This window comes from Apaloderma vittatum, unplaced genomic scaffold, assembly GCF_000703405.1.
Source record: "Apaloderma vittatum isolate BGI_N311 unplaced genomic scaffold, ASM70340v1 scaffold1254, whole genome shotgun sequence".
In the NCBI taxonomy this organism is placed as follows: domain Eukaryota; kingdom Metazoa; phylum Chordata; class Aves; order Trogoniformes; family Trogonidae; genus Apaloderma; species Apaloderma vittatum.
In genome coordinates this window covers 36,141-63,919 of record NW_009714123.1, presented here as the reverse complement: position 1 = coordinate 63,919, position 27,779 = coordinate 36,141, and the positions used below count along the sequence as shown (strand labels likewise).

At 38.8% G+C, this 27,779-nt stretch overlaps 1 protein-coding gene across 1 annotated transcript; it reads right to left on the bottom strand.

The window, feature by feature from the left end:
- Window positions 1-139: 139 nt before the first annotated feature.
- On the bottom strand, window positions 140-27,779 carry LCP2 (lymphocyte cytosolic protein 2 (SH2 domain containing leukocyte protein of 76kDa)). Its single transcript, XM_009868611.1, has 21 exons — window positions 27,702-27,779; window positions 24,158-24,220; window positions 20,627-20,673; window positions 15,004-15,069; window positions 14,073-14,104; window positions 13,192-13,226; window positions 11,249-11,447; window positions 10,396-10,496; window positions 9,071-9,140; window positions 8,780-8,863; window positions 7,958-7,983; window positions 7,847-7,866; window positions 7,636-7,740; window positions 7,043-7,073; window positions 6,436-6,448; window positions 5,424-5,544; window positions 3,482-3,523; window positions 3,092-3,203; window positions 2,163-2,240; window positions 943-1,098; window positions 140-262 (listed from the first exon to the last, which is right to left on the bottom strand). The coding sequence occupies exons 1-21, from the start codon at window positions 27,777-27,779 to the stop codon at window positions 140-142; spliced, it is 1,602 nt and encodes a 533-aa protein (XP_009866913.1).

Genomic DNA, 27,779 nt, shown 5'->3' with positions numbered 1-27,779 from the left:
TTAAAAAACATGTCCTTTTTCTGTAAAATTAAAAGAAATTTTAATGACTTCATGATTTGAGTTTGCTGAAAAAGGAAACATCCTAAAGTCAAAATTTAGTAGGCTTCAATACTACAAGTGATCTTCATGAAGTTCTGATTTAAATATGCCCTGCAGCATATTTTAAAATGCACTGGTTTCTTGAACCTCTGTCTTTTCCATCAATCAGAAGAAGAGGTGTTCTTTGGAAGTAGTCAATTATATCTGCTACAGAAGAAAAATCCTGTGGGATGGAAAAAATGAGAAAGCTATAGCAAAAATATCAGAATTACTAGTAATTAGTAAACCCAGAAGTGGGGATTTTTTTCAGACTCTAAATATATAGCAGTGTTATAAGCTCCAGTCATTACTGGATCAGCTGTTTTTACTGCTGACGTGAGATGTAGCTCAATAGCTGTTAATCTAGTGTGTGTACAACCCACTGCAATGTCTTATCATTAATTTATGCAGCCTTGGCCTGTTTAATCCATGATATTGTCATTCCGCGTGACACGATGGGCGCACGTTCTGCCTCAGGCGGGACAGCAGTCCCTGCGCTGCCCAGGCTGTCTGGTGCCCGGAAATCCAACGCAGCGTGAGTAAAGCAGCAGTCTGGGAGCAAAGCGGTCACACTGGCAGCTATGGATTTGCTTTCAGTTGGGTACTTCCCTTGTCTGGTGTTTAGTGCTAAACAAGCGTTCCCCAACCAGGTACATGGATTTCTAAGAGCTGTATTCTAAGGCTGTCCCTTCATTGCCTCAGTGCAGGAGAGTCAGATTTTGCTTCCAGTAGTAACATGTTCTATCAGGAACAACTCTCAGACAATAAGCAGAATCTCAATGGAGTAAAACAGTTGCCAGGTTAGGAATGAGACAGGAGCTATACCTTAAGGTGAAGGGAAGCAGTGTGAAGAACACACAGTACCTCTTTTCCTTTTAAGCCGGTTCCTAACAAATATATGCGGTCTTCCTCCTGGTAGCGAATCTGGATGTTGTATACCTTATCTCTGTACAGCACCATCAGTACATACGGGTGAGTAGCAGTTTTCCTTGAGCTGTCTCTTACCAAGAATGTTCCGTCCTGAAAGATGAAAAAATGAAAGATAACAAATAGACATGTTTTTTGGGTTTGATCTGCATAATGACATCAGCTAGAGAGCACTCATGCTTCTAAGTGTTGTTCTTTCTGAAATCTCTTCCCTTCTGCCAAGAGAAACTGCACTACCAAAGAGTTTAGGTCATTTCTCAAATATTCTGTCTTTCAATTTTCTACTTAAAACTTTTGTGTCTGATACAAATGCAGGTTTTTAGGGAAGGGAGGAATTGTGTTCTGTGAGGGAGAGTTTCCGTTAAAGGAGGAAGTAAAAGATCAAAGGCCCAACCTCAGGTCACTTCAACCAGAAGAGAAGGTAGTTTCTGGCAGGTGCCAAGCAAAGTTCTTATATGATGAATTACAGTCAGCCTGAAATAATGATAGTGTCTGTGTCATTTTGGTGACAGTAGTGATATTGCCTTGGGCTCTCTCTGTGATTTTCTTCATTCAGATGTTTTAACCAGTGTTCCATTGAAACAGCCTTTCTTAAAGGCATTGAATGTGATCTCAGGCTGGACCTTAGTGAAAGTTGCTGAAATGCCCTTTGCGTCCTCTTCAGCTCATTGCATGTGTTGGGAAGCAACATAGAGTAAACAGATTTCCCACAGGATGCAGTTTTTTTTTCTCAAGATGCACAGATAGGCCTGCGTTTCATCCACCTGAATCTGTACTTCATTTTGCTGGTAAAAATGGCCTAGAAAAGGGTGGGGTTCATCTCATCTTAGGCTATTTGGAACTTGGAATTTGAGACAGATTCCTCAGTGGTGACAGAGAACTGTTTCAAGAGAACAAGTCGCTCCTCTTGTAAGAGGTGAGGTGAAGCTGCTTTCTGGAGACACAGAATTTGTTCTCTTGAAAACAACAGCCTTTGTGGCTGCTTTAGGCCGGATGTGTAGCTTTTGTGTGCTAAAGACAGTCAAGGTGTATCTCTCGTGCCCAGTGTCTGTCTGGGTGCTCTAACCTTACCAGGTTATTTACCTTCACTGTTCCCATATGAGCGCATGGAGGTGTAGCAAGGAGAGGGGGGGATTCACCAACAAATTAAAGAGTACCTTGTTTATTTTTCGAAGAGCTGCTTCTGCTTCTGGCCGGCTAACATAAGCAATGTACCACTCGTTATTTAGTGAGTCCTGGGTTTTTTGTGAGAGAGGATAAAGGAGAAAGTCAGCTGTCAATGAATTAGCTTGTGATGTTATTAACATACAAACAAATAGGGAGAAATTTGAATGTGAGGGATATTTGGGTTCATGTGCAGAATCTCTGAAGGTATGAGCTTCAGGGATCATACTCGTATGTATTACTGTATGGTAAATGGCGCTAAATAATTTTTAGATTATTTGCTTACTTTGAGGAATTTGAAAATATTACAGACCTAGCTATAAAATATCTGCAAGTAAGCTTTTTTGTTTCTAAATATTTTAAGTAAAAGATAGATTTTAAGTGACAGTTTTTTCTGCCTGGGATATTAGCATTCTTTATCATAATTTCTCTGAGGTTTTATTCTTGTTTTTTTTTCTTTTCTATTTTTATAACTATGATCTGAGACAAAAATGCAGACTTCCTATGAACGTACCATGTATGGTTGTCCAACTGTGATATCACCAGGAGTGATTAAAATTGTCACATTTAAAAAAATGTGAAACAAAAATGCACTTAAAGTGGATGAACTCTTTACTCACCAAGGTTTTGTGGAAGGAGAAATGAGTATGTAATGCTAGTTGAAGGCAAATGTGCAAAACAAGTAATCCAGCAAACAAGTATTTTTCTTACTTTGTTCTGCTGGTGTTTTGCTACTGTTGTTTTTCTTGGTGAAGGCAAATAAGGCACAGAAAGTTTGACGCAGAAAAGGAAACTGAAAGCACCTACTAACTTCCTGACAGTGACTACTAACAAGAAACACAGCTAACTTGAAAAACATTCTCTCTCAAACTCAGAAAGTTTGCTGTGCTTAGCAGTTGATACTTTATGTAATGTTTTGTACCTCATCTTCCTCCAGATTTTTTTGGCGAGCAGTCGGTCTGCTAGGAACTGGCAATGGAGGTCTTATGTCAGCTGTGCCTCTTGAAGGAGATCTGCTGTTGTTGCCTTCAGAGGTATAAAAGTAGGAAAGATGTTAAAACCAGGAAAATAATTTAGTATGTGGAGTGCATACAGGGTGTACAGCCATGAAGAATTTATATCACTTTGGTACTGAGCCAATTTGAATTGATTTGAAATAAGATTGAGGCTACTGTTTGAGAAGCAGATTCTTTACATAAATTTTTACAGAAACATCCATAGTGAAAAAAATATTATATTAACTGCACTGAAACTACCTTTCAACCTTCAGTCATTTTCTGTACAAACAATGCAGGAATTTTTTTCTAGATGCAAGCGTGGTGGTAGTGAGCCACTTGAAGACAGGTTTCTAGAACTGTTTAAAAAAAAAATTGTCAATATAAATAGTATAAATACAACATCGTATGCAACATTTCTGTGCTCTGAAGAAGTGAGCTGGACGTTGTTATACGGAATGTGAGATGCTCTTGAGACCAGTGCAGGATGAGGCTAGCCTTCTCTTTCTTCTTCCCGTTTTTCTTCCCTCCTTTTAATGTTAACTTTATTGGATCCTTAGTAATGGGCCATCAAGACTTCTGTATGAAGATCAGTGCAGAAACCTACTTCAGTATGTTGAGTTTTCACGAGTTGAGTTTTCACATGGAATGACTACTTTATTCCCCTAAAGCAGGAAACATAGTCAGTAGCTTGCTAGATTTTTCTCTGTGGAGCTCTGCTTACAGAGTCATTATTTTTCTTGTGACTTCTGTAACATTGTTGATGAAAATGTGGGTTTTCATCATTAAGATTGCAACTATGGATGTGGAGCTACTGGAAAGAGTCCAGTGAAGGCCCACTAATATGGTGACCGACTGGACCATCTCATATAAGGAGAGGCTGAGGGAGCTGGGACTGTTTAGCCTGGAAAAGAGAAGGCTCAGGAGGGATCTTATTAATGCGTATAAATACTTGAAGGCAGAGCCAGACTCTTCTCAGTGGTGCCCACTGACAGGACCAAAGGCAGTGGGCACAAACTGAGACACAGGAGGTTCCCTCTGAACATCAGGAAACCCGCGTTCAAAACTCAAAATGAAGAGATCCAATCTCTTTTTTAAATTTTATTTTTAATTTCATTACCTAATTGGGAACAAACTGCCTGCACGCTTTTCCTTTGCAGTTCATATTCCTCTTCTGGTTAAATGAACTCTACAAAAAGCTCTGCGATGAATATGTTAATTAAGTTTGCAGAACAAAACCATCCTATCATGAGTTGTGATTCATGCGAGAGAATCAGCCAAATGGGGGCCTCTGCTAATAGGAAAATTTGGCAACGCAGTTTGAATATAAGCAGAACTGTTCATCATAGGAATAGTTCATATTTGCATATGACCTTGCTATTGCTACTGCAATATTTGTTCTAGCAGAGTGTCAGCAGTTCCAGAGGATGATGGTAAATGGGACAAATTAATCAAAGAGGCATTAAAAAAAGACAGAGGTTAGAAAATGTGCTTCAGACTTAGACTCAAGGAGCCCACTCTAACTCATCAAAAGCTAAGTCTGTTTCACATTACATCAGAAATATAATTTTAATTAAGGGCTCTTCCATCTAGCAAATGAAGGCATAACAATCTAATGTTTGGAAGTTGAAGCTAGAAAAAATATAGTTGAAGCCAAGGTTCACAATTTTAAATAGAAATTATTAACCATTAGAGTAAAAATTAGTAAAAGGGTGGTGAAATTCTTTCCAATTCAACTCTAGACAACTAAAGTTGTGAGGTTTTTTTAGTTTTGAAGCTATTAGTAGTCACAGGTCTAGCATTTGGGCTCCTAGAGAGTGCAGAATCATTCTGAAGAAGGACTACTTTGACCTACATCCTGCGCAGTTTTGTAGGAGAAAATTATCTCTTCCCAAAAGGGCTGATCATTCTTATGGATCCTGCAGGCAGTGCGAGTGATGCTTCAAGAATGGAAGCATTGTGCCATGTAGACCCTAAAGTGATTCCTTGGCATAAAACTCAGAAATAGGCATTTTTTTCTTGGTTTCCTGTTGCTCACTGTCTGCTTCACTGAGTACAGAGCTTCCATTATATGAAGGATCCGCCTTGATAGTAGGAACACCACAAATTAGCCTGTAGTGGAGGCAAGGGTATAGCCTCAAAAGTAATGGACTGTTTCGAGTAGTTCTTGTGTTCAGCGGAGAACTGTGTAGCCACTGTGTAGTTTGCTAAAATGCAAACAGATTCAATAGGAAAAACACAATAATGGGGGAAACAGACCTTTCTGCACCAGGCATACTGTTGGATCCTGGCTTCGGCGGAGGCTTGATAGATTTGGATGGGAATGTGTTGGAGCTGTACGGGGGCAAGGATAGCTGTGGCACTGGTCTTTGGGGTGCAGCTGTGAAGAGGAAGAGAAGGAAACTTAAAACTTATGTGAGACATTCTTAAATGAGGCAGAATGAAGAAATGCTGTCACATCCCCAGTGTTTAATTAGGTAAGTGTAATGGAGTAAACTCTTCTACAAAAAGTCCTTGGTATGTTACAGATTGTAAACTCATATGGTCGACTGAGAACTTACTTTTAAGAGGTTACCTTTTTGAACTCCATTCTGCTGTGAGATTTCTCCCATATCATCATAAACAACAGCATAAAATAAAACATTTTCTTTCTACAGCGTCCTCAGACCTCAACTACTGGTAAAGAGGGCACAGATAAACTGCGCTGTGCACAGCTTTAACAGCCATCTTTCTGGAGTCTTAGAGGCAGTGCTAATCTGTACAGACCTGGCCAAATGTTCTGCTTGTGTTGTGGCATCGCTTTACCAACTTAATTCCAGGAACCAGGATTCTGAAGTAATTTATAAATACTGTTATTACATGAAATGAGTTCTGCTTCTGCTCGTAAGAGTAAATAACATTACACAGAAGATGAATACCAACAGGGTTTGACTGAACATTTTTTTGAAAACTTGGAGGTTTGCATGCCTAGCATGGAGGCTTGATGCCGTGTGCAGAACACACATCTAAAATGTAATGTGTTTCAGAATAAGAAATCCTGCTGGTTTGTAACCGGCTGACTGAAGGAAGCTATTAGCTATTGATTTCCTGTGTTTTGTAGCTTTGATATATAAATCTGCATGAGCTACTTTGTAAGTATCCCACAACCTGTCAAGATACCACCTGACTTTTGAAATGGCTCTAAAGAAATGACTCTGCAATATTTTATTTTATTTTTAAAACTAAGACAGAGAAGACTTTAAGTTTTAAAAATTACTGTAGAAATACTTACTGTCTTCTTCTTCCTGGGGAGCCAAAAGAAAAATAGATATTAGCAACATACTACAGCATGGTTTTGGGGAATATTTGACAAAAAAAACCCTGAAAGCTGGAGGATTTTGAGTGTACGAGGACTCTGATATCTGTACTGTCTGGGGTTTCTGTCTTCATGCAACACCAAATAATTAAAAAAACTCTTGCGTCAAGGTGCAGCTATTATTACAAATAATAGATGATCTGAAGTAGTGAGAAATTCTCAGCAGATGTAAAGTTCCTCATTCCTTTGGTCAGTAAAGGCTCTCAGAGTTACTGGAAAGTGAAATCAGTAGCTCAGCTTAAACTGAAAAAACCCCAAGACCCCAAAGCCTATCGTAAGCAAAATCACTTCTATGTCAAGAAAACATTCTGGCCTTATTCTTCCTCTTATCTAAGATAAGGGAATAAACTGAGCTTGACATAGAAGAACTGTTTAAAGAGAAAACATGTGCTATGAAATATCCATGAGTATTCATTGTAACTGATAAGAGAAACAATTTTACCTTTTCCAGAATTATTAGTTTATACCAATACTTATTTTAGTGCAGCCCCTGTATCTTTAAATAATTTGAAACTATACTTACTCCATTTTTTGTGTGTGGTGGCCAAACCTGCCTGAAATGAAACACAGAAAACAAAACAAGAATCGTAGGTGGAATATTACTCATTCACTTTGTGTGCATTAGGCCCTATTTTCAAATAAAACATTAATTTGTAGTAAGTTTTATAAACCCAATAAATGCAGAAACATTTTTTCCCCATAAAAATATCCAAGTTTCAGTCATAATCTAAGACATTATGCTACTCCTTGTCAACAAGGAAAACGATGAATTAATTATAAAATTAGAGCTTAAACCAAGTTTTTACAATGATAAAACATTGGACTTATGGTCTTGAACTCATTTATAGTATTTAGCAACATTGCTGGAGCACGTGATAAGCCTTCCAGTCTTTGGTTCTCTGATAAATGATCCTGGCCCATTAGCAGATCTCAATAATTTTCTTATTTTTTTGTAAGATCAGTCACAGTGTTCAGCCCACAGGTTTTCTAAAAAATGCTAGAGAATGGTCTAGTTCTGCAAGAGAATGCTGTTTGCCATTAAGAAGTTTTGCAGGCTAGTAAAATCAAAGGTAGGAAAGTAAAGCTAAATTAAATTTCAATTAAATGGACACTTACTTTACAGGGGTTTGCTTCCTTAGAGGAGGTGGATTGCCTCTTTCGTATCTGTCACTCGGCGGGATGGGAGGTTTTGGCATCATTGCCAGCTGTTCCCCCAGGGCTCTAAAGCAGGAGCAAGATGATGAAATAAAGGCAAAAAGCTGCTTACTAAGAAATAATTGGGCAATACTGGCATCGAGAGTCTCATTTCCAGAGGCAAAATTCTTACCTTAGCTGCAAAGTCAGAGGCTGTAAAACAACAAGGAATAGTTACGACAATGTGTACGTGTATCAGAATAGTTGAGAAACATGAATAAGCACCAAACGAAAAAGGCCTTACCTTTTCAGGAATGCTTGGCTTCCTCCCTGAAAGTAGTCAAAGCTTACATTTAGAAAAAATGACCATTAAGATAATTAATTAAACTTTCTGTGAAATGTGCAAATTTTGAATGTCATTGAAAGCGAACAGTGCAGATTGAAGCACTCAGTCTCCTGAGGTATAAGCCAAAAAGGTATTTCAGCTTTGCAAGAGATAGAATAATTGTGATATCTCCTCTTAAAGGAAAAATTAAAAATTTTCAGGTGGCATGTTTTACATTCATATTTCCTGTGGTTCAACTTCAGATTACTGGGTATTTTTATGCTATAACAGTTGAAACTGCTTAGATAATAGACAAAAATCAAAGAGCACTCTCTTTAGATTCTTTGTAAAATAGATTTTTCAAGTCTGAAACAAATGCCATTTTTTCCCTATGGATCTTCCGTTCTCAGAATTCTTTTAAATAAGGGTGCCAGATTACATACAGCAGTGTACGCTGAGTTGGGTTAGCTTTCTATGCAAAGATCAGCTATTGCACAGGGAATCTCATCATGTATTTCTGTTCAGCTAGTCCTGAGCTGGGGTTGCTACTTTCTAGATACAGTTTCTCTCACTTTATGAGCACTGCTCACGTACCTATTCATAAACAGATCACCTTGTACGTACGTTTGGTTGAGCCTTGTTCTTTTACATGAATAGTATTCAGACCGATAATTGAGGGAGGCGTCCCTGGTGGCAGGGAGGCTGGATTACAATGATCTCTAAGGTCCCTTCCAGCTTAGGCCATTCTATGGTTCTATGATTAAAAAAACCTCCCTGATGTTAGCGTAAGCAAATACCAACCTGATAACGGGCTTTCTCTTTCAAACGGTGGAGCAAGGCGATCCAGTGGCGGTTTTGTGCTTCTGTCTATAGAAGGAGCTGGGGCTAAACACAAAAGCTGTGTAAGATACTTTGCTAATATAGGTCAATATGTCTTTATTTTGCATAGCCTTGAGCTGTGCTACTTTTAGAATAACATGTGAGGCTTCTGTATATCCACCAGAAGTGAGTGGAACTGAGGAAATAAAGGCAGAAGTGAAGTGCTACATAGCCTGCGGGTAAAGCTTTACAGAGAAAACCAGCTGTACTTACGTTTCAAAGGCATGGTATTTCTGTCTCTACTCAAGTCACTGTTGCTTGGTGGAGGAGGAAAAGCTGGCAGCTAAAACAAATGTTTTACATGTGGTTAAAGTTTGTCTTCACCTTGCTGTTTTAATTTTAATATATTAACTACACCACACCACATCTGCCGATCTCTGGTACAGCCCAAGGAATAGGTCTCTGCTCAGCAGAGGCAGGAGAGGAGCCGTTACCACTCCTGAAGAATAACCTACATACATGCTTTTTTGTGAGATGCAGAACTGCCTCCATCTGTTTCATCTCACAAGGAATGCTCTCGGGGGATGTTGCCTTTGGGGAGGACATGAGTACTGTCAAAGGGAAGGAACAAGCTTCAACAGTGCTGTTGTATCTTTGCCACTTCAGTGCAGCAGGTGTTTGTTTTGAGAAGTGGCATTGAAATTTGTGGATGCAAATTTGAAGTTGAGAAATGTGTATTAAGTCTGTGTTACTGACTGTTGCTGACTGAGACAGGGGAGAACGGGCTGTTCTTTGTTACTGGGAGAGTTGGGGTCAGCTGGCATTGTGTTGCCACCAGCTGGAAAAGACGTTTGCGTCTAAACCTGGATTTCTCTGGACAAATGCCTTCCAGGGTTCACTCTTATTATAAAAAACCACAGTAGAGCAGCAATTTATGAGAGCAGTCTTGAGAACTCATGACACCTAAGAGTCCTCTGTGTTTTATATGTATGAACTATGACACTGAGTCAGGCCAAACCTCCCTCTATTGAATTCTAAAATTACCTTTTCCTGTGTTTGTGGGTAGAACTAATGTACTTCTGTTATCGCATGGAGTGAAGCTAGAGCACTGGTTATAAACAGCAAAATAGCTTTCAGTTTTGAAGTATTCACAATACCAAAAAGAGGAAAAAAATCTGGGTCACCAAGGTTTCTCATTATACAGTTCCCTTATACTTTTATGTGGTCTTAGTTCAGTTGGAGAATTCCTAGAAATAGAGCTTGGGAAGACTTAGCCTTTTTTTTTTCTGTTTACAAATAGCACTGAAGAAGCAAGGAGGCATCTATTACAAATCTGTAATTTATATGGAAGAGGCATTCACAAGTGGGTACAAATTTCCAGTATATGAAACAGCCAAGTAATGTGAAATAATTTATTTGTACCATGAAATTTAATTGTTCCATGTAAAAATGGCCACCCTGTAACACAGTTCAGATCTATTTTAATGGCTGAAATTCTTCCTCTACTACACCATCTGAATAAAGATGGCTTTACACTTGGACTTCGAAGGAGTTACTGCCAAAGGAAATAAGTGAAATATATTAAGAAAGAAACGTACAGAAGCACCTCTTCCCCCAAATGAGGCTGGTCCTGGGGACGGGACGGGTCTCTGGGGTGGGACAGGAGGCTGCTGTGATGATCTGGCCGTTGAAGGTCTGTCTAAAGAAAACAATCCCAAACTAAACAATTACACAGAGTTTGGTTATTTTATTCTCATTTGATCTTTGAGAAAAAGCGCCCTTACAATAACCTGTGTGCTTAATACGCCATAAACGTTGTTTAGTGTATAATTTAGTATACATGGGGCAGTTGCTTTGCCGTCCGTGTTGTATTGGGACCTACAGACTCGTCTGTCCCTTTGGTGGTGAGGTGACTCCAGCTGCTGGTCTGTTGGACCACCCTGGATATTCTCATTCACTGCAGAGCAGTGACCGTGGGAACACCAGCCAGCCTCAATGGCAGCTCTGCCCTCCTGTGCTTGACCCCACAACTGCAGGCTGCTGAAGAAGCAGACATTACAAAATGACAAGCAGGGGAAGGTGACCTCTTTCTTTTCCCACCTTTCACTACAGTTTTTGGCCACCGTTGTGACAATTTGGTCTGTTCAAGATCGTACTACTAAAGCTGCTGCAGTATGCATGTGTCTAACCTCATGCAGATTGAAAAGGCCAAAGAATGCACATATCACGCAAAGCTAATCCTTAATCCAACATCTTGTCTGAAGTAGAAAATTTAGCTTTAAAGTTCCAAGGCCACCAACATGCTGTACAGTCTGTGACACTAAATCCTGAGCTACACTGTTGACTTCAAGGCAAAACCTTCTATATTCCATTACCAGCCACTTAAAATGTGGCTGATAATGTGTGAAAATATAATTTAAGAATTATTATCACTTAATTTTTAATAATTACCTATATAATCTGTGTTGTTTGCGAGTGATTTAGCAGGAAATATGACATTGTGGTGTGCTTCATCGTTATTGGATGGAGGCGGCTCATAGCCATCGCTGTCATGTTCTGCTTCCTCGGGTTCTTCTGTCGGTGATTCATAGTCAGCCTCATCTTCATTTTCCTGGTCATCATCAGGGCTTTCATAGTCATCATCTTCGTCCTGGCAAATGTACATAAAAGATAGGGGCTGTCACAGGACACTGAACACTTCAGTGCAATTTCCTTGTGGCTTTTCCCTGGGTATTTCTCACGCTGGAGGATGTAAAATTTTTATAGTTAGTTTGAGTGAAAAAATCCATTGTTGAAATAGAAAGGGGAAAGGAGGCAGCACTTTATTAATGCGTACAGCACTCAACAGCTTATGAAAGGAAATGAATATCCTTTTATAAGAGTAACTGCAGCAGAAGGTCAAGATAAGGTGATAGCTTATTGAAACGCACAGTGCCTTTGTTTTAGGTAACAGACAAGGCATCAGCAAACAATTCAGTGCTTTCTAGAAACACATTGGAGCAGCAGTTGATGCCTGTTGATATTAATTTTTACTTAATAGCATGTACTTTACAGCCTGCAACTCAACTTTTTAAAAAACGCTTCCGAAAAAATGGGGTCTTTGATATGAGTCTTGATGCCCTCCACTGAGCTGAGCAAGAACAGCTTCATGCGGCTTGCAGGACCTGGTAAGATCACAGTGAAAATATGGTAGCGGTCATTGCACGCATCTTCTGTGCGGTCTGCCAAGGCTTACAAGGAAAAGATCATTGTGTGCCTTGTCTGGAAGTTCCAGGCTAGCTCTCTAATGACATAGAGCCCAAGTACTATGAGGAAAGGCTGAGGGATCTGGGGTTGTTTAGTGTAGAGAAGAGGAGATTGAGGGGAGACCTCATCGCTCTGTACAACTACCTGAAGGGAGGTTGTAGAGAGATGAGAGTTGGTCTGTTCTCCCTAGTGGAGAGTGATAGGACGAGGGGAAATGGATTTAAATTGCGCCAGGGGAGGTTTAGGTTAGATATTAGGAAGAATTTCTGTACTGAAAGGGTTGTCAGCCACTGGAACAGGCTGCCCAGGGAGGTGGTTGAGTCACCGTCCCTGGAAGTGTTTAAGAGACACTAGATGTTGCATTGGGGGGACATAGTTTAGTAGGTTGGTAGGGCTGGGACAAAGGCTGGACTTGATGAAGTTCAGGGTCTCTTCCAGCTGAAATTATTCTATAATTCTATGATTTTACTCTGTAGGTGGTTACCTTTGCCTTTTGTGCTCCTGAAACAGCAGCAAATCTGCAAACTCAGTAGCATGTGGTTTTTGAAAGTGCCTCTAGTTTATGCAAAAAAACATTGACACTGGTCAATGTAAGAGCTCTTCATCAAGCCCGACTGTGCATCAGTCAGCTGATTCATTTAACTAGCTGAGTTGCACGTGCTTCAGCTGATGCATTTCTGTGCCAAAAGGCAAAAGGAATTTTGCAGTCTAGTTGGCTTCAAAAAAAAAAGATTTTTCAACAAATTGACTCTAGAGAATAAAAGGGCAAGAATTTGCCATTGAATAACATAGCAACCTTTCCTTTTACTAGCCGCCCCTCTTATGAGCTTGAAGTAGGTATATAAAGTTCAGCTAAGGTTCTGTGGGACCCGGTCACAGGCTGAGAGCTTCTGCTTGAGCCAGTAACACAGGGCGGCCGTGCTGAAGCTCTGCCGTGCATTACTGGGGGAGACCCTTTTCTCAGTGAAGAGATTTGGATGCAGCTGCTCCAATCATTCATGTTCCTGCTTCTCTTTCTTCTCAGCCTAACTCCCCCGGCCACTGCTCACTCCATCTGTGCTGTCCAAAGCAGATAGTGCAAGGAACAACAGACCTTACAGAAGAGGGAATGCATTCAACCAGTAGGTTTTATTCGTTCTGATACTCACAAATGAAGACCATTCACCGTCATCTTGACTGTATCCTGCGTAAAGAAACATAACCACAGGCTTCTTACCGCGTACAACTTTAAACTGTCAAGACGTAACTTGACACAAAGGGTGATTAGTTCTGAACCACAGTTCTGCGTCACAGGAGCAAGGTAGGTCTTTCAAAGGCTGACAGACCAGGGAGCCACGAGAGGTACTGCAAGCAGCGTTCTGGTTCCAAACTAAGAGGATTGCTGTCTTTGTGTGAGATGACATAAGTGTTGTCTCTTCAAGTTTGTGCTGCACTTCTATTTTAAATCTAATTTGGAGCAGAATGCTTTCAGAATGAGCACAGATTTCTTATCTCTTTAATACTGTGTTATCTTTCATATCAAAAGGGTTTTTTAATTTCAGGAGGGCTGAGGGAACATGATAGCTTGCAGAAGTTTTAAATGCTTGTGGCATATTAAGAAAATAATTGAAATAAAAATATAGAACATGGCGGACATCTAGAAGGTCGCCTCTCTAATATGAGTTGCTGCTAGGAGTAGGGGCAGGGGGCCAAGGGGTTGGAACTGAAATGTAAGAGCTTTGATACTATGTATTGGCTTAAAGAAAGGCAGTTTGGGGACGCTTATGTAAATGTCTCTGCTTTTGCCTTTCTTCACCATCTTTTCTATTTTAAAAGTATTTTTTCTTACTTGTTCTCCTCTAACGACTCTTTATTCTTTTTGTCACTTCTTTGTGCTCTCATCTTTTGCTGTTTGTTGTTCTAGGTCATGTCCTCCCCACCCCACCATGTACTCTGGCCTGCAGGGATTAACTTAATATTTCTTAATGTTTTAATATTTTTAACACTTGTTTTTTGTTTTGTTAGAGATGATATGCCAGTACACACTTACCTGGATTCTCAGGACATTTTTGCGATTGGGCCCTACAACAAAGATAAGAAAAAAATAAACTCCTTCCATTTGCAATTCTTAAATGTTTCAGGCATACTGAAATCTATTATGATTAAAGGTAATAGTTAGCTGTAAGAACAGAGTGAAGTTTATACAAATGCGTTTTAACTCTGACCAAAATGCTAAAAGCACACTTCACATTTCACATACAGGATCCTGATGTAAGCTAAACTGTCCTGAAACAAATCCAAGTCAGCGAGCTCGAGTGTTTAGAAACAAGGGGACTCAGTAAATAAACTTATTGAGGTCCCAGTTCTAAAAATAGAAACTTCCTTTATGAGTTCCTTCAAGCTGCTCAAAGTCAAATTCATAAGTATTTGTTGGGTTGATAAATGTTTTTATGGTTTTCAGTTCCAGTTTTGAACTCCATACAGAGATGTAAAATCATGTTTTCAGATGATATAAAGCCATATTACATGGACTAGACTTAGAATTTCATTGTATATGAATATAAATTGTCCTTTTCTCATGGAATATTTTTGCAATTCTTGCTCTTTTTCTATTGCAAGGATATTATATTTGATGATAAATCATAAATTATTAAGAAGTGTAAGGATGTACAGGTCTGTGAAATGAATCAGTGATGTTTTATTAAAGCAATAATATGTGCCTAAGCTTTTATAACCTAAAGATTAATTTACTCAGGTGGAAAATTGTGTGAAATTTATGTTACTTGGTTCTGGATAGGGCAGAAATATCCAGGGTGTTCAGGGGCTCAGGCTTTGCTGTTTTTAACAGATGACATCAGCAAAACAGAGTTTTATTTCATATATTTTCCAGGCTGTCCCTCTCACCCAGGTATTATTGATCAAACGGTCCAGAAAAGATATATTTGAAAGCTTTGACAAAGAAACTGAATTGTTTTACTTACCATTTTGGCAAGAAAGATAGCCTCCCTTCATTTCTGTTTATTTCTTGGCTTAATTTACTTACAATTCTATGTAAAAGAAACATAAAAACAGGTAAAAAAGTCTCCTTGAAGCTTGTTAGTAGTTTTCTTCACTGCTTTCCTTCAGTATTTTCTAAATTCAATCTGGTGATTCAGAATTATTATGTGGTAAGAAAATTGGATTTATCATCTTATTGCAAAGTTGCACCATAGCATATCCAATTGAAAACTAAATTTTATTTTTGACATAGATGAAAACCCATATTGTTGAAGCAAGTTTAAAAATAAACATTAAACCCAGCAAGTCTTAGAAACTTTGGGCATGTTAGACATCATACGCTAGAATCCTGCTTTAAATAATGGTGATTGCATTATCCCTTGCTCTGAAACTGGAGGAAGACAAGCTTTCCAGCAACCTACTATTAAAAAAAAAGAGGCCGACAAAGCCATGTTATTTTTATTTTGAGCCTGAACCATGTTAAAAATCTCTTATTTTGAATATCCCTTCTCTTAGCCTTGCTGCTTTCGTAATACTTACTTTACTGTAATTGAGTTTAAAAGATAAATTCAAGGCATAGTGTAGCTCTGTGTGATTATGGAGAGTGCTGTGGGGGCTGCCAGCAAGTATCAGAGAACAAGCAATTTCGGATCAGTATGGTCATACTGTCCAAAAAGGATGAAGATGGGTAACGTGAAGTTAAGGATATGTGCTGAAGGCTCCAAGTATAAAAATAGAAAGGCAAAGGAAGAATATTTGGGGGATTTTCTTTTTTAAGGCAGCACTTTGCAGTTTTCTGGTTTGAAGCAAATATTGTCATACTTGTCCCTTTTGAAATAAGCGCATGCATAAATGTTAATAATTTAAGAAGGATTACAGCTGGATCTGGCAAATTGTGTAAGGCAAGAAAAATGCGGAGTTATAGCAATGAGGCTCCTCTTGCTCTTTTTCTTTCCCATGCGATCAACACTGCATGAGAAATTTCCTTCTGCTGCAGGTGATAAGGAAGTAGCTGCGTGAATAAGAACTTTCCCATGAAACATCAGGAACCGTTCCGGGGTGAACAGTGCACTGCATAAACCAGTGCTTTGCTTGAGAAGTGGAGTACGGAATGGGTGGTTTATGCTCTGTTGCAGAAGAGGTAGAAGAAGGATATTTCATAATATTGTGTTTATTTTCAGCTAAACAAGTAAAATCAATAGTTTCAGAGCTAATAAATCTTTTAGTTCAGACTTGCGTGAACGAGTCCGGAGTGTTTGGAAGTTTTCAGGCTAAACCTGGGCTGGCTGCTTTGAGGTTTTACACCATTTTTAGAGGAAAAACCAAAAGGAAAAAGTTGCTCCTCTCATCATACTGCCAAAAAAAAATAACTAAAATACAGTGTCTAATCTTTCCTTTGAGTTTAAGCAATGGCTCAGAGATGTTTAATTAGAGGAAAGCAAAGGTGGAATGTTAGCACTTTACAAGCGACGTTGTTACAAAAGGTCGATGCACTGAGCAGCTGAGTCTGTAGCCATGTGAGGAAGGAAGTACCAAACCACACACACTGCTCTCTGAGCTGTGGGAGTGGATGATAGGAGAGGATAAGGCAACAGCACTTGCAGAAAATGTTACTCAGACTTCTCTTTCTACTTCCTCCACCAGACTCTTAGTTTAAAACTGGCAGGAAGTTGAAAATAAGAAAAACCCACACAACCAACCCCCAAGGCAGGACTCCAAAACTGGCTTTTGTTGAGTTAACTGCAGATATTGCTGTCATGAGGACAGTCTATTCTATCTGTACTGGGATCATGAAGATGATGAGAGAGATGGAAGGCAAAGTCCTCTAGGACCAGGATGTTACGTATTGAACCCTGTCATGAGCATAGATTGTGAGGAAGTCTTTGGTTTGGCTTTTGAGAAATGTTTGTTGGGCAGATGCAATACTACTCTGTTGTCTTCAAAACTGACTGTCAGTTACGTTCTAAACCTTTCAACCACCCTTAGCATCTCGTCTGAGAGGACACGTGTGCACACAGATTCACCTCTGCCCAAGGCGTGGCTTTTTACAAAAAGAGGGCAGCCTACGTTTCTTAACTTTCGACCGTCCTGAAAGCACAACTGCCACGCTGTGCCATGTGTGCAGGCTTTGAACGTGGCCCATTCAGAACTCAGCACGCTCACCATGTTTGAAGTGGCAGATGTGATTATGTACTTCAGTGCAACGATGCTCTTTTTTATTACTGGACATTTTCACAGGTACTATGGATATGCCATAAGCATTCTGACCAAGGTTTAGAATTTCAAATCTCAGGGTTGCTCACAACCTGCCACTGAGGATAGCCAGCAACGGCCTGTATTAGTGCCTTGACTTACTGAAAACTTGGAAAGGTTTTCTCCCAAGACAATAAACAATAAAAGTCGCAAAGGCTAACTTCAGTGTTTAGATCACGGTTCAGGTATTGACTGAGCACCAACATTATTTTGAAGGAAATATTTGCTTTTATTGTTCAGTAATTGTAACCACATTAAGTAAAACACAATCTATTGAATGGGCTTTAAAGTATTTTGCAAGACTCGCATTTGTTATCCACAACTACAAACCTTTATGACCTTCTGTGACTGCCAATAGTGATAACGAGCCATAAAACAACCTCCATGTGTCCCTTAAGCTGTATATTGGCCCTTTGTTTTATTAGATTTGTTATCAAAATGTTAATTACACCCTCATGATTAGGTCTGAGTTTCATTTAGTGCTTAAGACAATACTCAATGTCTGCTCTGCATAAAATCTACCATCTCCTTCCCTGTTTCACTAATATACCACTTACTCTCAGGAGAATGCAGTGTGGTGTTTATGAAGCTTCAGGTGAGTATATTAACCTGGTGGTGGTAATAATAACAGAAAATCGTGGAGGTTTGTTATTATTTTCAGGAAATAGCCTACCATACTTTGCAAGGATAACTGTTGCCTACTTAGACACCTAAAGCCTCTTGTAAAAGTCACAGAATCATCTCCAAATAATGACACAGTTATATTCAAATCTTGATCAGTAGCCTTGCTCAGATGTGTATATTTAGTAAAACCACACACCCTGCTCAGGAGGCCTGTGTGGATGCAGGCTGCGGTTTGCAAACCTTGTGTAGCTGCGAGTGCTTTTCTGGGTATAGGTAGATCAGCAGAACCCTGCTAAAGGAGAACAGTCCCTCCTGTGTATGTGCTTTATATTAATTCCACTGGCCAACGCTGTCAGCGTGATGCTCCCTGTTTTTATTAGCATGAGTATGCTCAGATTTTAGCATCAGGTGCTAGAACTGCAATAAGCTAATGTGTGTTTCAGCTTGTAGAAGAACTCTTCCTACCAGGTGAGGTTTGTGTTATGATAGAGAAGTAAGACATGAACGTTTTATATGAGAAGTCACCAGCAAGCAGCTTCTGTTTTGGTGAGAGCGTGGAGATTCTGAAGTGCTGATGTTAATGTTAAAAAAATGACAGTTTCTTCTACCTATGAATTATATTATGCTGGGGTTTTTTGTAGTTTTGTTTTTGTTGTTTTCTTTGAAATAGCAATCTGTTCTCTTTCCTGTTAAAGCTGTAAATTCTTGCTTTAAATAGTAGCATTACATGGAGGGCCTTATATCACACCAACCTTTTTTTCATGTATATTCACAATACTCTAGTGAATTGTTTCTCAGTTTGCAAGTGTATTTCCCAGTTTGCAAGGGCATTAGTTCCAGAACCTTCATTCAGATTTATTAATTTACTTATTTATTCAGTTCAAGTTGTGCACCAAGCTTCACTCTTCTTTTAAAGCTCTTGATTTTAAGTTCTTGTTGAGAAAGAAAAGGCTGTTCACTTTCTGCTAAAGTGTTACAAGGTAAGAGGGCTATGACAATCGAATTTTCAAAATATTTTTGAGATATCAGCAGCTTGGATGAGGAGATAGGAGCCAACTCCATGTTGTTAGATTTCATTTAACTGTTCACCCATGATATTAATATCTCCTGTATGTGTATATCTCCTTTATGTATATTAATTAGACCTTCCACTGACCACTTTTGACTCATGAATTTGGAAGGAAATCACTAAAAGTCATCAAAATTGTAAGTTCAGACAAGGACAACACACAGCAATTTTGCCAAAGGCCTATTAAGGAGGAACAAATTAACAAAGAATTACAAGCACTGCATTTTACAGTATGGTAAATTGGGGTTTTCACTGACAATATGGTCTAACTCTGTTCCTTCAGTCTCAGTAATTATAGTTAAATGTTGCTTTTAATTGCCAGTGAGTTCAAAAATGCTGAAACGTCAGGGCATCTTCTTTTTTTTAGCATTTGAGCCTGCTTACTAACACATCATACACCACCAATCTCTATTACTAGGGAATTTGTTGTGTGAAGATACAGATATCATCTTAAGAAACATACCGTGCCCCAGGCTTTCAAGTTCAAGTCCTTCCATATCTGATAAAAACAGAGGTGTCCTCCTGCCCTCAGTTCTAGCCACCAGCACACCTATGACTGCTTTAGATATAAGGAAGAAATTGCTCACTGTGAGGGTGGTGAGGCACTGGCACAGGTTGCTCAGAGAAGCTGTGGGGGCCCCCTCCCTGGCAGTGTCCAAGGCCAGGCTGGACGGGGCTTGGAGCAACCTGGGCTGGTGGGAGGTGCCCCTGCCCAGCACAGGTGGGGTGGAATGATGTGGTCTTTAAGGTCCCTTCCAGCCCAAACCATTCTATGACTGTGGCAGACCACACAGGTTTTTCAAAATTACTCAGGATTCTTAGCTTTGCCAAAACACCTTACAGAAGCTCTGATGCATCAGAAAAAGCAAAGCAGACTGTATCTCCTGTAGAAAAATCAAGGTATGCACTGGAGGGAGGGAGTCTGGCACTGAGAAATGAGCAAAAAACCAGCCACATTGGAACAACTTGAGTTCGGTTTTTTTTTCCCTCCTTACTTTGTTTAGAAGACTGTGAGGAACTCCAGGTGTCTCCTGGTTAGGAACCTTCTAACTTACAGCTTAAATATGTACCAGAGATCTCATAGCAAAATAAATTCCTTCAGTTTTCACCAAGAAATGTTGGAAGCAGGTAATTTTTCTGTTAGCTGGCATTAATGAAATCATTGTTCTTCATATAGTAACTTCTATGAAATTATGAAAGCTATTCAGGGAAATTAAAAACTTTCTCAAAGCCTAATCAGGAGCTCCACAAGAGAAAGCTATTTAACACTGAATCAAATGTTCCAGACTGATCTATCTTTGACACTGACCTGAAGGAAAAATGTACAATGAAAATCACTTGAACTCTTCAACTTTTATGCATGTACCTGATGGTTTTTTTCCTTTCGAGTCAACAGTGAAGAGTTAAATCGTACTTTGAAGGTAATACTCGCAAAAACGTTTAACCTCTGTGTGGCTACTGTCAGTCAAAGAATTTATGGGTGAGTTCTTTTGACGCTCCCCTCACAATTTTTATTTGATTGTATCATTGTGCTTGAGCAGTCATGACAACACTCCTTTTAACTAATCACATGCAGATCATTTGCCTGATATTTCCTCTGAGTTTTCACTGCAGGAATCCTAAGATAATTTTTACTGTTAAATTGGTTTGGCTTTACTTACGGCACTCTGAGTTTGGGAAATTTCTGAATATCATTTTCAGACATGTTCTGAAAAGGAAACACATGGTATATATCACAAAAATCGTTCATGGAACAGCCGGCAACTTATAGAAAGTTGCATATTCAAAAATGTCACATGAAGTTTCAACACAGGAGTTTAAAGTGCGTAGAAAAGCAATGCAAGATGAAAGCCTGCCCATCCCATGGCTCACAAGGGAAGTGAAGCCATTTTCATAAATACTCTCTCTGTATTTTGTCTGTTTTTCGGGATGTTGGTGTTTATGTTGCTGCCAGTTGTATTAAGCTAACTCGGAAGTTAATAAACATTGTGCATTTATTTCCACACTAAGGACTTCAAGAAAATAATCACATATAACTTCAAAGAGAAATATTTCTGTAGCTCCGTTTTAGTGATAGCTGGTTAAAAAGATGTATAAGGAGAAGTAAAATCTTAAACCAGCTCTTGCCAGATGAGAGTTGGCTAAATTTGTCTACCAGCAGATGAGCCAATCTTCTGGGATTAACTTCAAATTAATGGGACTCTGTGAAAAGTTAAAGTAATTTGCTTTGTTTATTTTGGTTTTTACTGGGTTCTTTATGTGTGTTATATTGTCCCATTGACTTACAGACAAGGTTAAAATTCATCCCTGCTCTGCTTCGCAAAAGAACTGGAAATAAAACCCTCTTTTGGGACAGCTTTCTCCCTAGAGATTGTCAGAGATACTTCAGCTAAAGCAGGTAAACAGACAGTAAACCAAAATATTCCAGAACTATTTTAAAGTCTTTTTTTTTTCTTTTCTTCCTCTTGCTTTCTGGATATTGCTTTTCATTGTACATTGCTGTCATCTAGCATACAGGATAAAATATCCTTTATATCCTGATTATTAAAGAAGTCTTGAGATACTATAAATCATCTCAGTGGACAGCATCAAACAGTTAATAGAGGGCTACATTCTGGTAACACCCTGCCTTACCCTATCAGAAGATAACATGAGCTCAACAAAACGTGCATTTTTTAAAAGGCTGTTCCTGATTGGGAAGGCAAGTTTTTACCATAGATTCTGATTTTGTGCTATTTTGCTTCACATCTTTTTAGCACAGCTAAAAAAATATGGTATTTAAGTGACTTCAGCAGCTAGATGTATTGAATTCCTGCATGTCTGCTTAGTGAAATCAGGCAAAGTTGGGCATGACTGCAAAGTTCAGGGTAGAACTGAAAGTTTTAAAATAGAGCACCATGTTCTGGAGTTTTGTGCTAAGAACCTTTTCTGTCGTATCACATGTTCTAGTGAAGATGTAACTGAAAAATTCCTTGAATTTAAGAGCAGCCTTATCAGCTTAACAAAGATAGAAATGGGTTGGAGAGTTCCCCTTTCAACCCTAACTATAGCAATGAGATTGTGGATTGCTCGTGGCCTGAGCTGAGATGTGCTAAATCTTGAGAGCTTTACTGAGGCTCCTGCAGAGAGTCAGCCCCTCTCTTCTTCCCTCATGCACAGCTCTAAGTTTAGGATAGTTTAGTGCATTATAAAAACTTTTGAGAAAGTGGTTTGTTTACTTAATCGCAAGCTTTGCAAGCTCTCTTTGGAACATGGATGACAGTTTCTTTCTGTGTTTCTTACTGTCAGCAATAAGTTTCTCATTACATGTTGGCTCACAACGCTATCAATGATTTTCAGGACAGAACAAATCCTGTCTGTGTTTTCCAGCACTGTTTTGCTCTGGGAGTACACACAGGCATAAAACACGTAAAAAAATCTAGTCCCTGCAGGATTTACTGAAGAAATGTAATTTTTTTCTAAAGACTTTTTAAACTTCTCTCTGGAATTCTCCTCTGGAGATAAACCTGACAAATATCATATGTTTAAACTCTTCCAAAGGGCCATGTTTCTATTTTAAATGCTGGAGAATTTTATTAGAATAAGTTACATGGAATCCCTCTGGTTTTATTCCCGCTACATCTCAACTGGGCTTTCCTTGTGGTAGCCAGTAGATAGAGAAACATGACTTTGAAACTCGAATGTTATTCTGATGACTAAGACAGTGATGTTTTTACAGTCAGGTTTACCGTATCGATCTGTCAATAGATACAAAACCTGCAACCAGTCTTAACAGTTTCTTCTGTGCAAATGTTTTGTCAGTTTCCAATAATTTACGAAATGTGAAAAGGTATTTCTCAGAAAAACCATTCATATAGAGAAGCGATTATTTTTTTCAAGATTGCATTGTACTCAAATATTCCATGTAACATCTCCTTTTGCTGTTCTGTTTAAGAGATGAACTCTTTTTGTGTCATACAGTTGACAAGTAGGTCAAGAGCTTAAAAAACAAAGTCTCAGCAGGCAAGAGCTGCTGCTTGCTTACTTAATAGAAAAACATTCTTTGAATCTGCTGGGATGCTTCTGAAGAAGTGTTGCACTCTGAGCTATGTCTGTACAGAAACACTCTGTAAGTAATAAATAATTATAAAAATCTCTTTAGAATTATACTGTTACTGCTTTTCCTATTTGTACCTCACAAACTTCCAAAATTTTGTAATGTTTCCAGAGCCAGAATTCCCATTCCAGCCACAGATCTTTAGTGCTGAGACTAAGGAGAATCTCTCTGGGGTTAGTAGGATAGATCCTGTGACACACATCTGAATAATTCTGACTCCACCCAGTAGGAGAGAGGTGTAATGTCTTGTTCCTTGTTCAAAAACTTTCATGTCACGTTTCAATGAAATGTCAGAAAGCTTGATAAATGTAGTAAGGACAATTAAAAAAAAAAAAAAGAAGGCTTTAGAAGAGGTATGCATAGTTTTCCCCACTAGACATAATTATACAGATGATCAAAATTACTACTTTTGGGGAAAACAGAATAGTTAATACTTGGAAATAAAGCAAAATGCAGTAATAATAAAAGCTCTTACACATCTTTATAGATGTGTATTTAAGACCTGAAAACAACAGCTATGTCAATGGAGGTTTTCATCTTTTCTAAAGTTACAGGGGAAAAAAAAAGTTCAGCCAAGTTCAGCCAAATTGTTGGTAGAGCTTGGAGTAATGTTGATTCAAACCTGCTGGGAATTTGCTCTCTAGTTTTGGTGCTATTAAACTTCTCTGATTTTTGTATATTGCTAGAGAAGAAATCTAATTTTAGCTACAGAGGCATGAAAAAGTGATTACAGTAGGCCAGTCATCTGAACCATGCCTATGTCGTCTTTAGTAGGAGAGGACAACTAATAAATGGGAGTTTTTTGAAGTTAGTATATGAAAACAAGCACTTCCTATAAAGGAAGAGATTAATTCAAGACAAGATTGTGGTTTTATAACTCCTCTGTCAGTTTAAAATATACTAAAATATGCATATTAAACAACATGCTTGGGTTCCCAGCACTCCACATTTAAAGTGAGGTGTCTGGCTGATTTTAGCAAAGGCATTTACTTCTCTGTGAGCTGAGTACTGTGCGTCTGCCAACGCAAAATAAGGAGGAGTTAAAACAACCACTTGACTGGAACTTTATAGGAAGGGTTTTTACAACTCTACTTACCAAAAACCTCTGTCCATTTATGCTGTGTTTTCTCACGACTTTCTCACAGTCCTTATACTTTAACTGTCAATGACAAGAAGTTCAATTTTGCACTCAATTTTAACAATGGATTAAGACACTTAGGCAGACAGCTTTGAGGAGGTGCTTCAAGTTACCAACCTTTTCTATGCTAAAGCCTGTCTAAATGGCTCAATTTTTTGTGTAAACATGGAAGTTTAAGACAAAGATTCTTCAGTGGACTTGACAATTTTCATTCATTATAAACATGTAATTCCTCACATTTAAAAACCACCTCATGGCTGCCTGGCCCAAAGAAATATTTGGAAAATGGATGGTTGTGGTGCTGCCTGGGATGAACAATTGTGGAAAATGGGAAGCAAAAACCTTAGCATCTTGGAATAGTAAAGCCACAATCCCAGTTACTGAATTCATTGATGTGACCGAAAAGCTTCCTCATCTGGATGGAAATGTCACTTGTAAATCTGGGAAATTCAAAAGCTCTCCCACAACATTAAGTCTTACAGTATTATCTAGGACAAGAGAATGCATTTTAGAAGTTGACAATATACATAAGAAATGAAAGATCATGGTCCTACCAGGCAAAAAATTAGAATTAATTTGGGGGACTTAGGGAAAAAACACAAAAACCCAAACCCCAAAATAGGCCCATTTAGCAATATAGGACTCTTAAATACCTCCAGTGAGTGACTTAAGATTGTTTTTTGTGGGAGGGGTTTTTTGTGTTTTATTTTATTTGAACAGTAATACCATAATTTGAGAGCACAGCTTATATTTCTGATCTGTCTAGTGTGCATTTTCTCTGTTTCAAGTTAATCAAGTCCACACCAGAACGAACCCAAAGACAAAGTGTCTTTTTGGAGCCTGCAAGACAAAAGAAAGGTTCCAGTCCTGCCTGAAACTGTACTCAGTGAAAGTTATGCAGAAAAATGATCCTGTGCTGCTGGGAGAATTCCCCTAATGCAGCAAACACCTTACAGGGAGCATTATGTCCTTTCTTAGTTCTATCCTATTTCCTCATTTTGAGAAGTAGTCTTGTAACTTGGTGCTATATGAGAACTGATCCTGAAAACGTCTGAAAAGCTGAAAGAATATTTTTAGGAGCCACTTTCAGCTATTCATATGGAGAAATAGCCCTAACTCTGCTAAACATTTTAGGATACAGATTGAGACTTTTGTGCAGACTGAGGACTTAAACCTATAAATGATGTCTCTCTCATATCGTGAGTGCTATCACGACATTACCAGCAGAAGTCTGTACACAGCAGTGAGCAACATGGTAGAACACATCAGTGTGACTGAGATCTAATCTCATTTTTAAAGTAGTTGATGAAAAATACTGTTTAGCTAGTAAAAGTATCCCTCGGGATATTACAAATAGGAATGTCTTTTTCTAAACAAAATTAAAGAAACTCTTTAGAAATTATTTGAAAGTTTGTCATTCCTATTTTGAATGCATTGTTTAAATTAACATAGGCTTAAAGTTAACACATCTAGAATTATAAATTAAATGTTATTACTGATAAGTATCAAGACTTCTCATCTGACAGAAGCTGAGGACATTATTCATGCCAGCAATACCCTATAATATTGTTACATCAATTACTGAAGTCTGTGCTGGCTGAATTTTGCTACCATGAAGGTGTAAGCTAAGGGTGAATTGACTAAAATCTTGCTGCTGCCCTGTGTCCAGACCAGTTACTTTAGGGGAGAGAAGATTTTAATGTTTGTCCTTTAAAACTCATCCCACAATTATTTCAGTTTAGGAGGAAAAAAAAAAAAAGCCTTATCCCACTTGAATTTCAATCCTGGACTGACTGGAGGCAAAAATATATTAGTGAGGTGCAAAGAAAGCATTCCTAAGGTATAACAATTCCCCCTCGAATGGTAGGTGTGAGGGAAATCGTGTGAGTTTATCTGGGGAGAAGATCTCATCACTTAGGGCAGTTGGCCAGACCCGGCTGACTTGGGCTGTTGTTACTGTCTTACAAGGATTTCTTAGATGACTTTAAGGAGCTTTTGCCCTGATTCACCTCCTTAAAAGCAGAATGCCAAGATTATCTCTATCCTGGGGGTATGTGGATCAGAGGAGAGGTAGTCAAAAATTAATGTAACGGGGCCCATTCAGTTATGACAGAACTTACAGTTAATCCTTTTTTCATGGTTAAGAATCTCATTATCAACCCCCTTCTTAGTCTCTTGGAAATGATGATCTAAACCACCCTGCACCAATGTTCTAATGTTTTTCGTATTTGCCTGAAGTCGCCTGTTGATATCTCATTGGTTCCATCTCTAATTCTCCATTTCCCTTTCCTGTGTCACTAACTCCTGCACCCTAAAATTAGAGGTTTGCAGGTAGCCGGCAGTTTCACTACTGTGGAGGTTTGGTAGACATAGTGTTTGATCTGCTTGTCCTGAGTAGCTAGGTTTGCGTTCTAGTGTCAAGCTTGCTTCAACCCCCCCAAATAAAATTCTCATAGTGTTATGGGAGCCATTGAGACAACATTTCACATGATTTCAAAATGAAGCCCAGGTTGTTCCAGGAGTTTTAAGTCTAGTCTGACAGCTCACTTGAAACTTAACCAGCTATGCTGCACATCTTCCCAAATCTTCTGATTGATCTGAATGTTAAATTCCAGGCTGTTAGTTTTGGACTTTGGGAGGAATGGGTTCAGTTGCAAGGGAGATAGAGCAGGCAGTATCTCTGGCGTGAATTGAAAAACAAACCCACAGAAATGAAATTTCAGTAAAATTGGCACAGTTACACATTCCTGGGCAATTGCAAAGGTGCCAGCATTGCTGTGCAGAGGAAATATATTGGCAGTGAATTCCTGTATTGCCTTGTGAAGTATTTATTCAGTGTGAAAACTCCTCTGCATTGTAAAATGAAATAGATCATCACAAGTGGGAAAGATGTCAAAAGAAACAGAAGTTCCCAACTAGACACACAAGGTAACAGCAGAAAAAGTAATAGAGACGGGAAAAAGCTCTCCCCTAGACTGCCAAAAAAGTTTTAGAATAGGGAAGTCAAACCAAAGGCAAAAGGTTTTTCCAACCAAGCCTAAAATAAATTAGGAATGTGTGTATCCACAGCTGTTAAGTTCCTAGCTGGGTTTTTATGAATTTTTAGGCATTCAGAGGCTCATTTGTGAACACTGAGCAATTTGAAAAAAAAAAAAAATCTCACTTCTGGTATTCAGGAAGACCTAGAAAATTTGTGATCTTCACAAGTTAATGCCTTCTAGAGCTGTTATGATATGATATATCAACAAGTACTGTAGTAGAGTGTCTATTTTCTCTGAAAACCACATGAATTTCTATTGTAGCCAATTTAAAACACACTTTCAAGATTCATTTATAGATTTCACTGACTGGCCAGTTTAGCTCAGCTTCTTAATTGTCAGTGGTTTTGCTTTTAGTTTTGCAGCGGGCGTTGCCCTTTATTAAAAATACATAAATTTAGCACAAACAACATTACACTAGTTTGCTCCTCCATCATACAAAGGTGAAAAGCTGTTAAACTTACCGTCCTAAAATATTCTGCTAAGTCATCTGGGTTCCACGTAACAACGTCTGAGCGGTAGGGAATGTTTCGCAAATCCAT

Coding starts and splice junctions, on each gene's coding strand:
- LCP2 (XM_009868611.1), bottom strand. CDS start 27,779: ATGGATTTGCGAAACATTCCCTACCGCTCAGACGTTGTTACGTGGAAC. Junction 20,674..24,157: donor TAAATGGACAGAGGTTTTTG/GTAAGTAGAGTT, acceptor TTTCCTTTTCAG/AACATGTCTGAAAATGATAT. Junction 13,227..14,072: donor AAAATGTCCTGAGAATCCAG/GTAAGTGTGTAC, acceptor TTCTTTACGCAG/GATACAGTCAAGATGACGGT.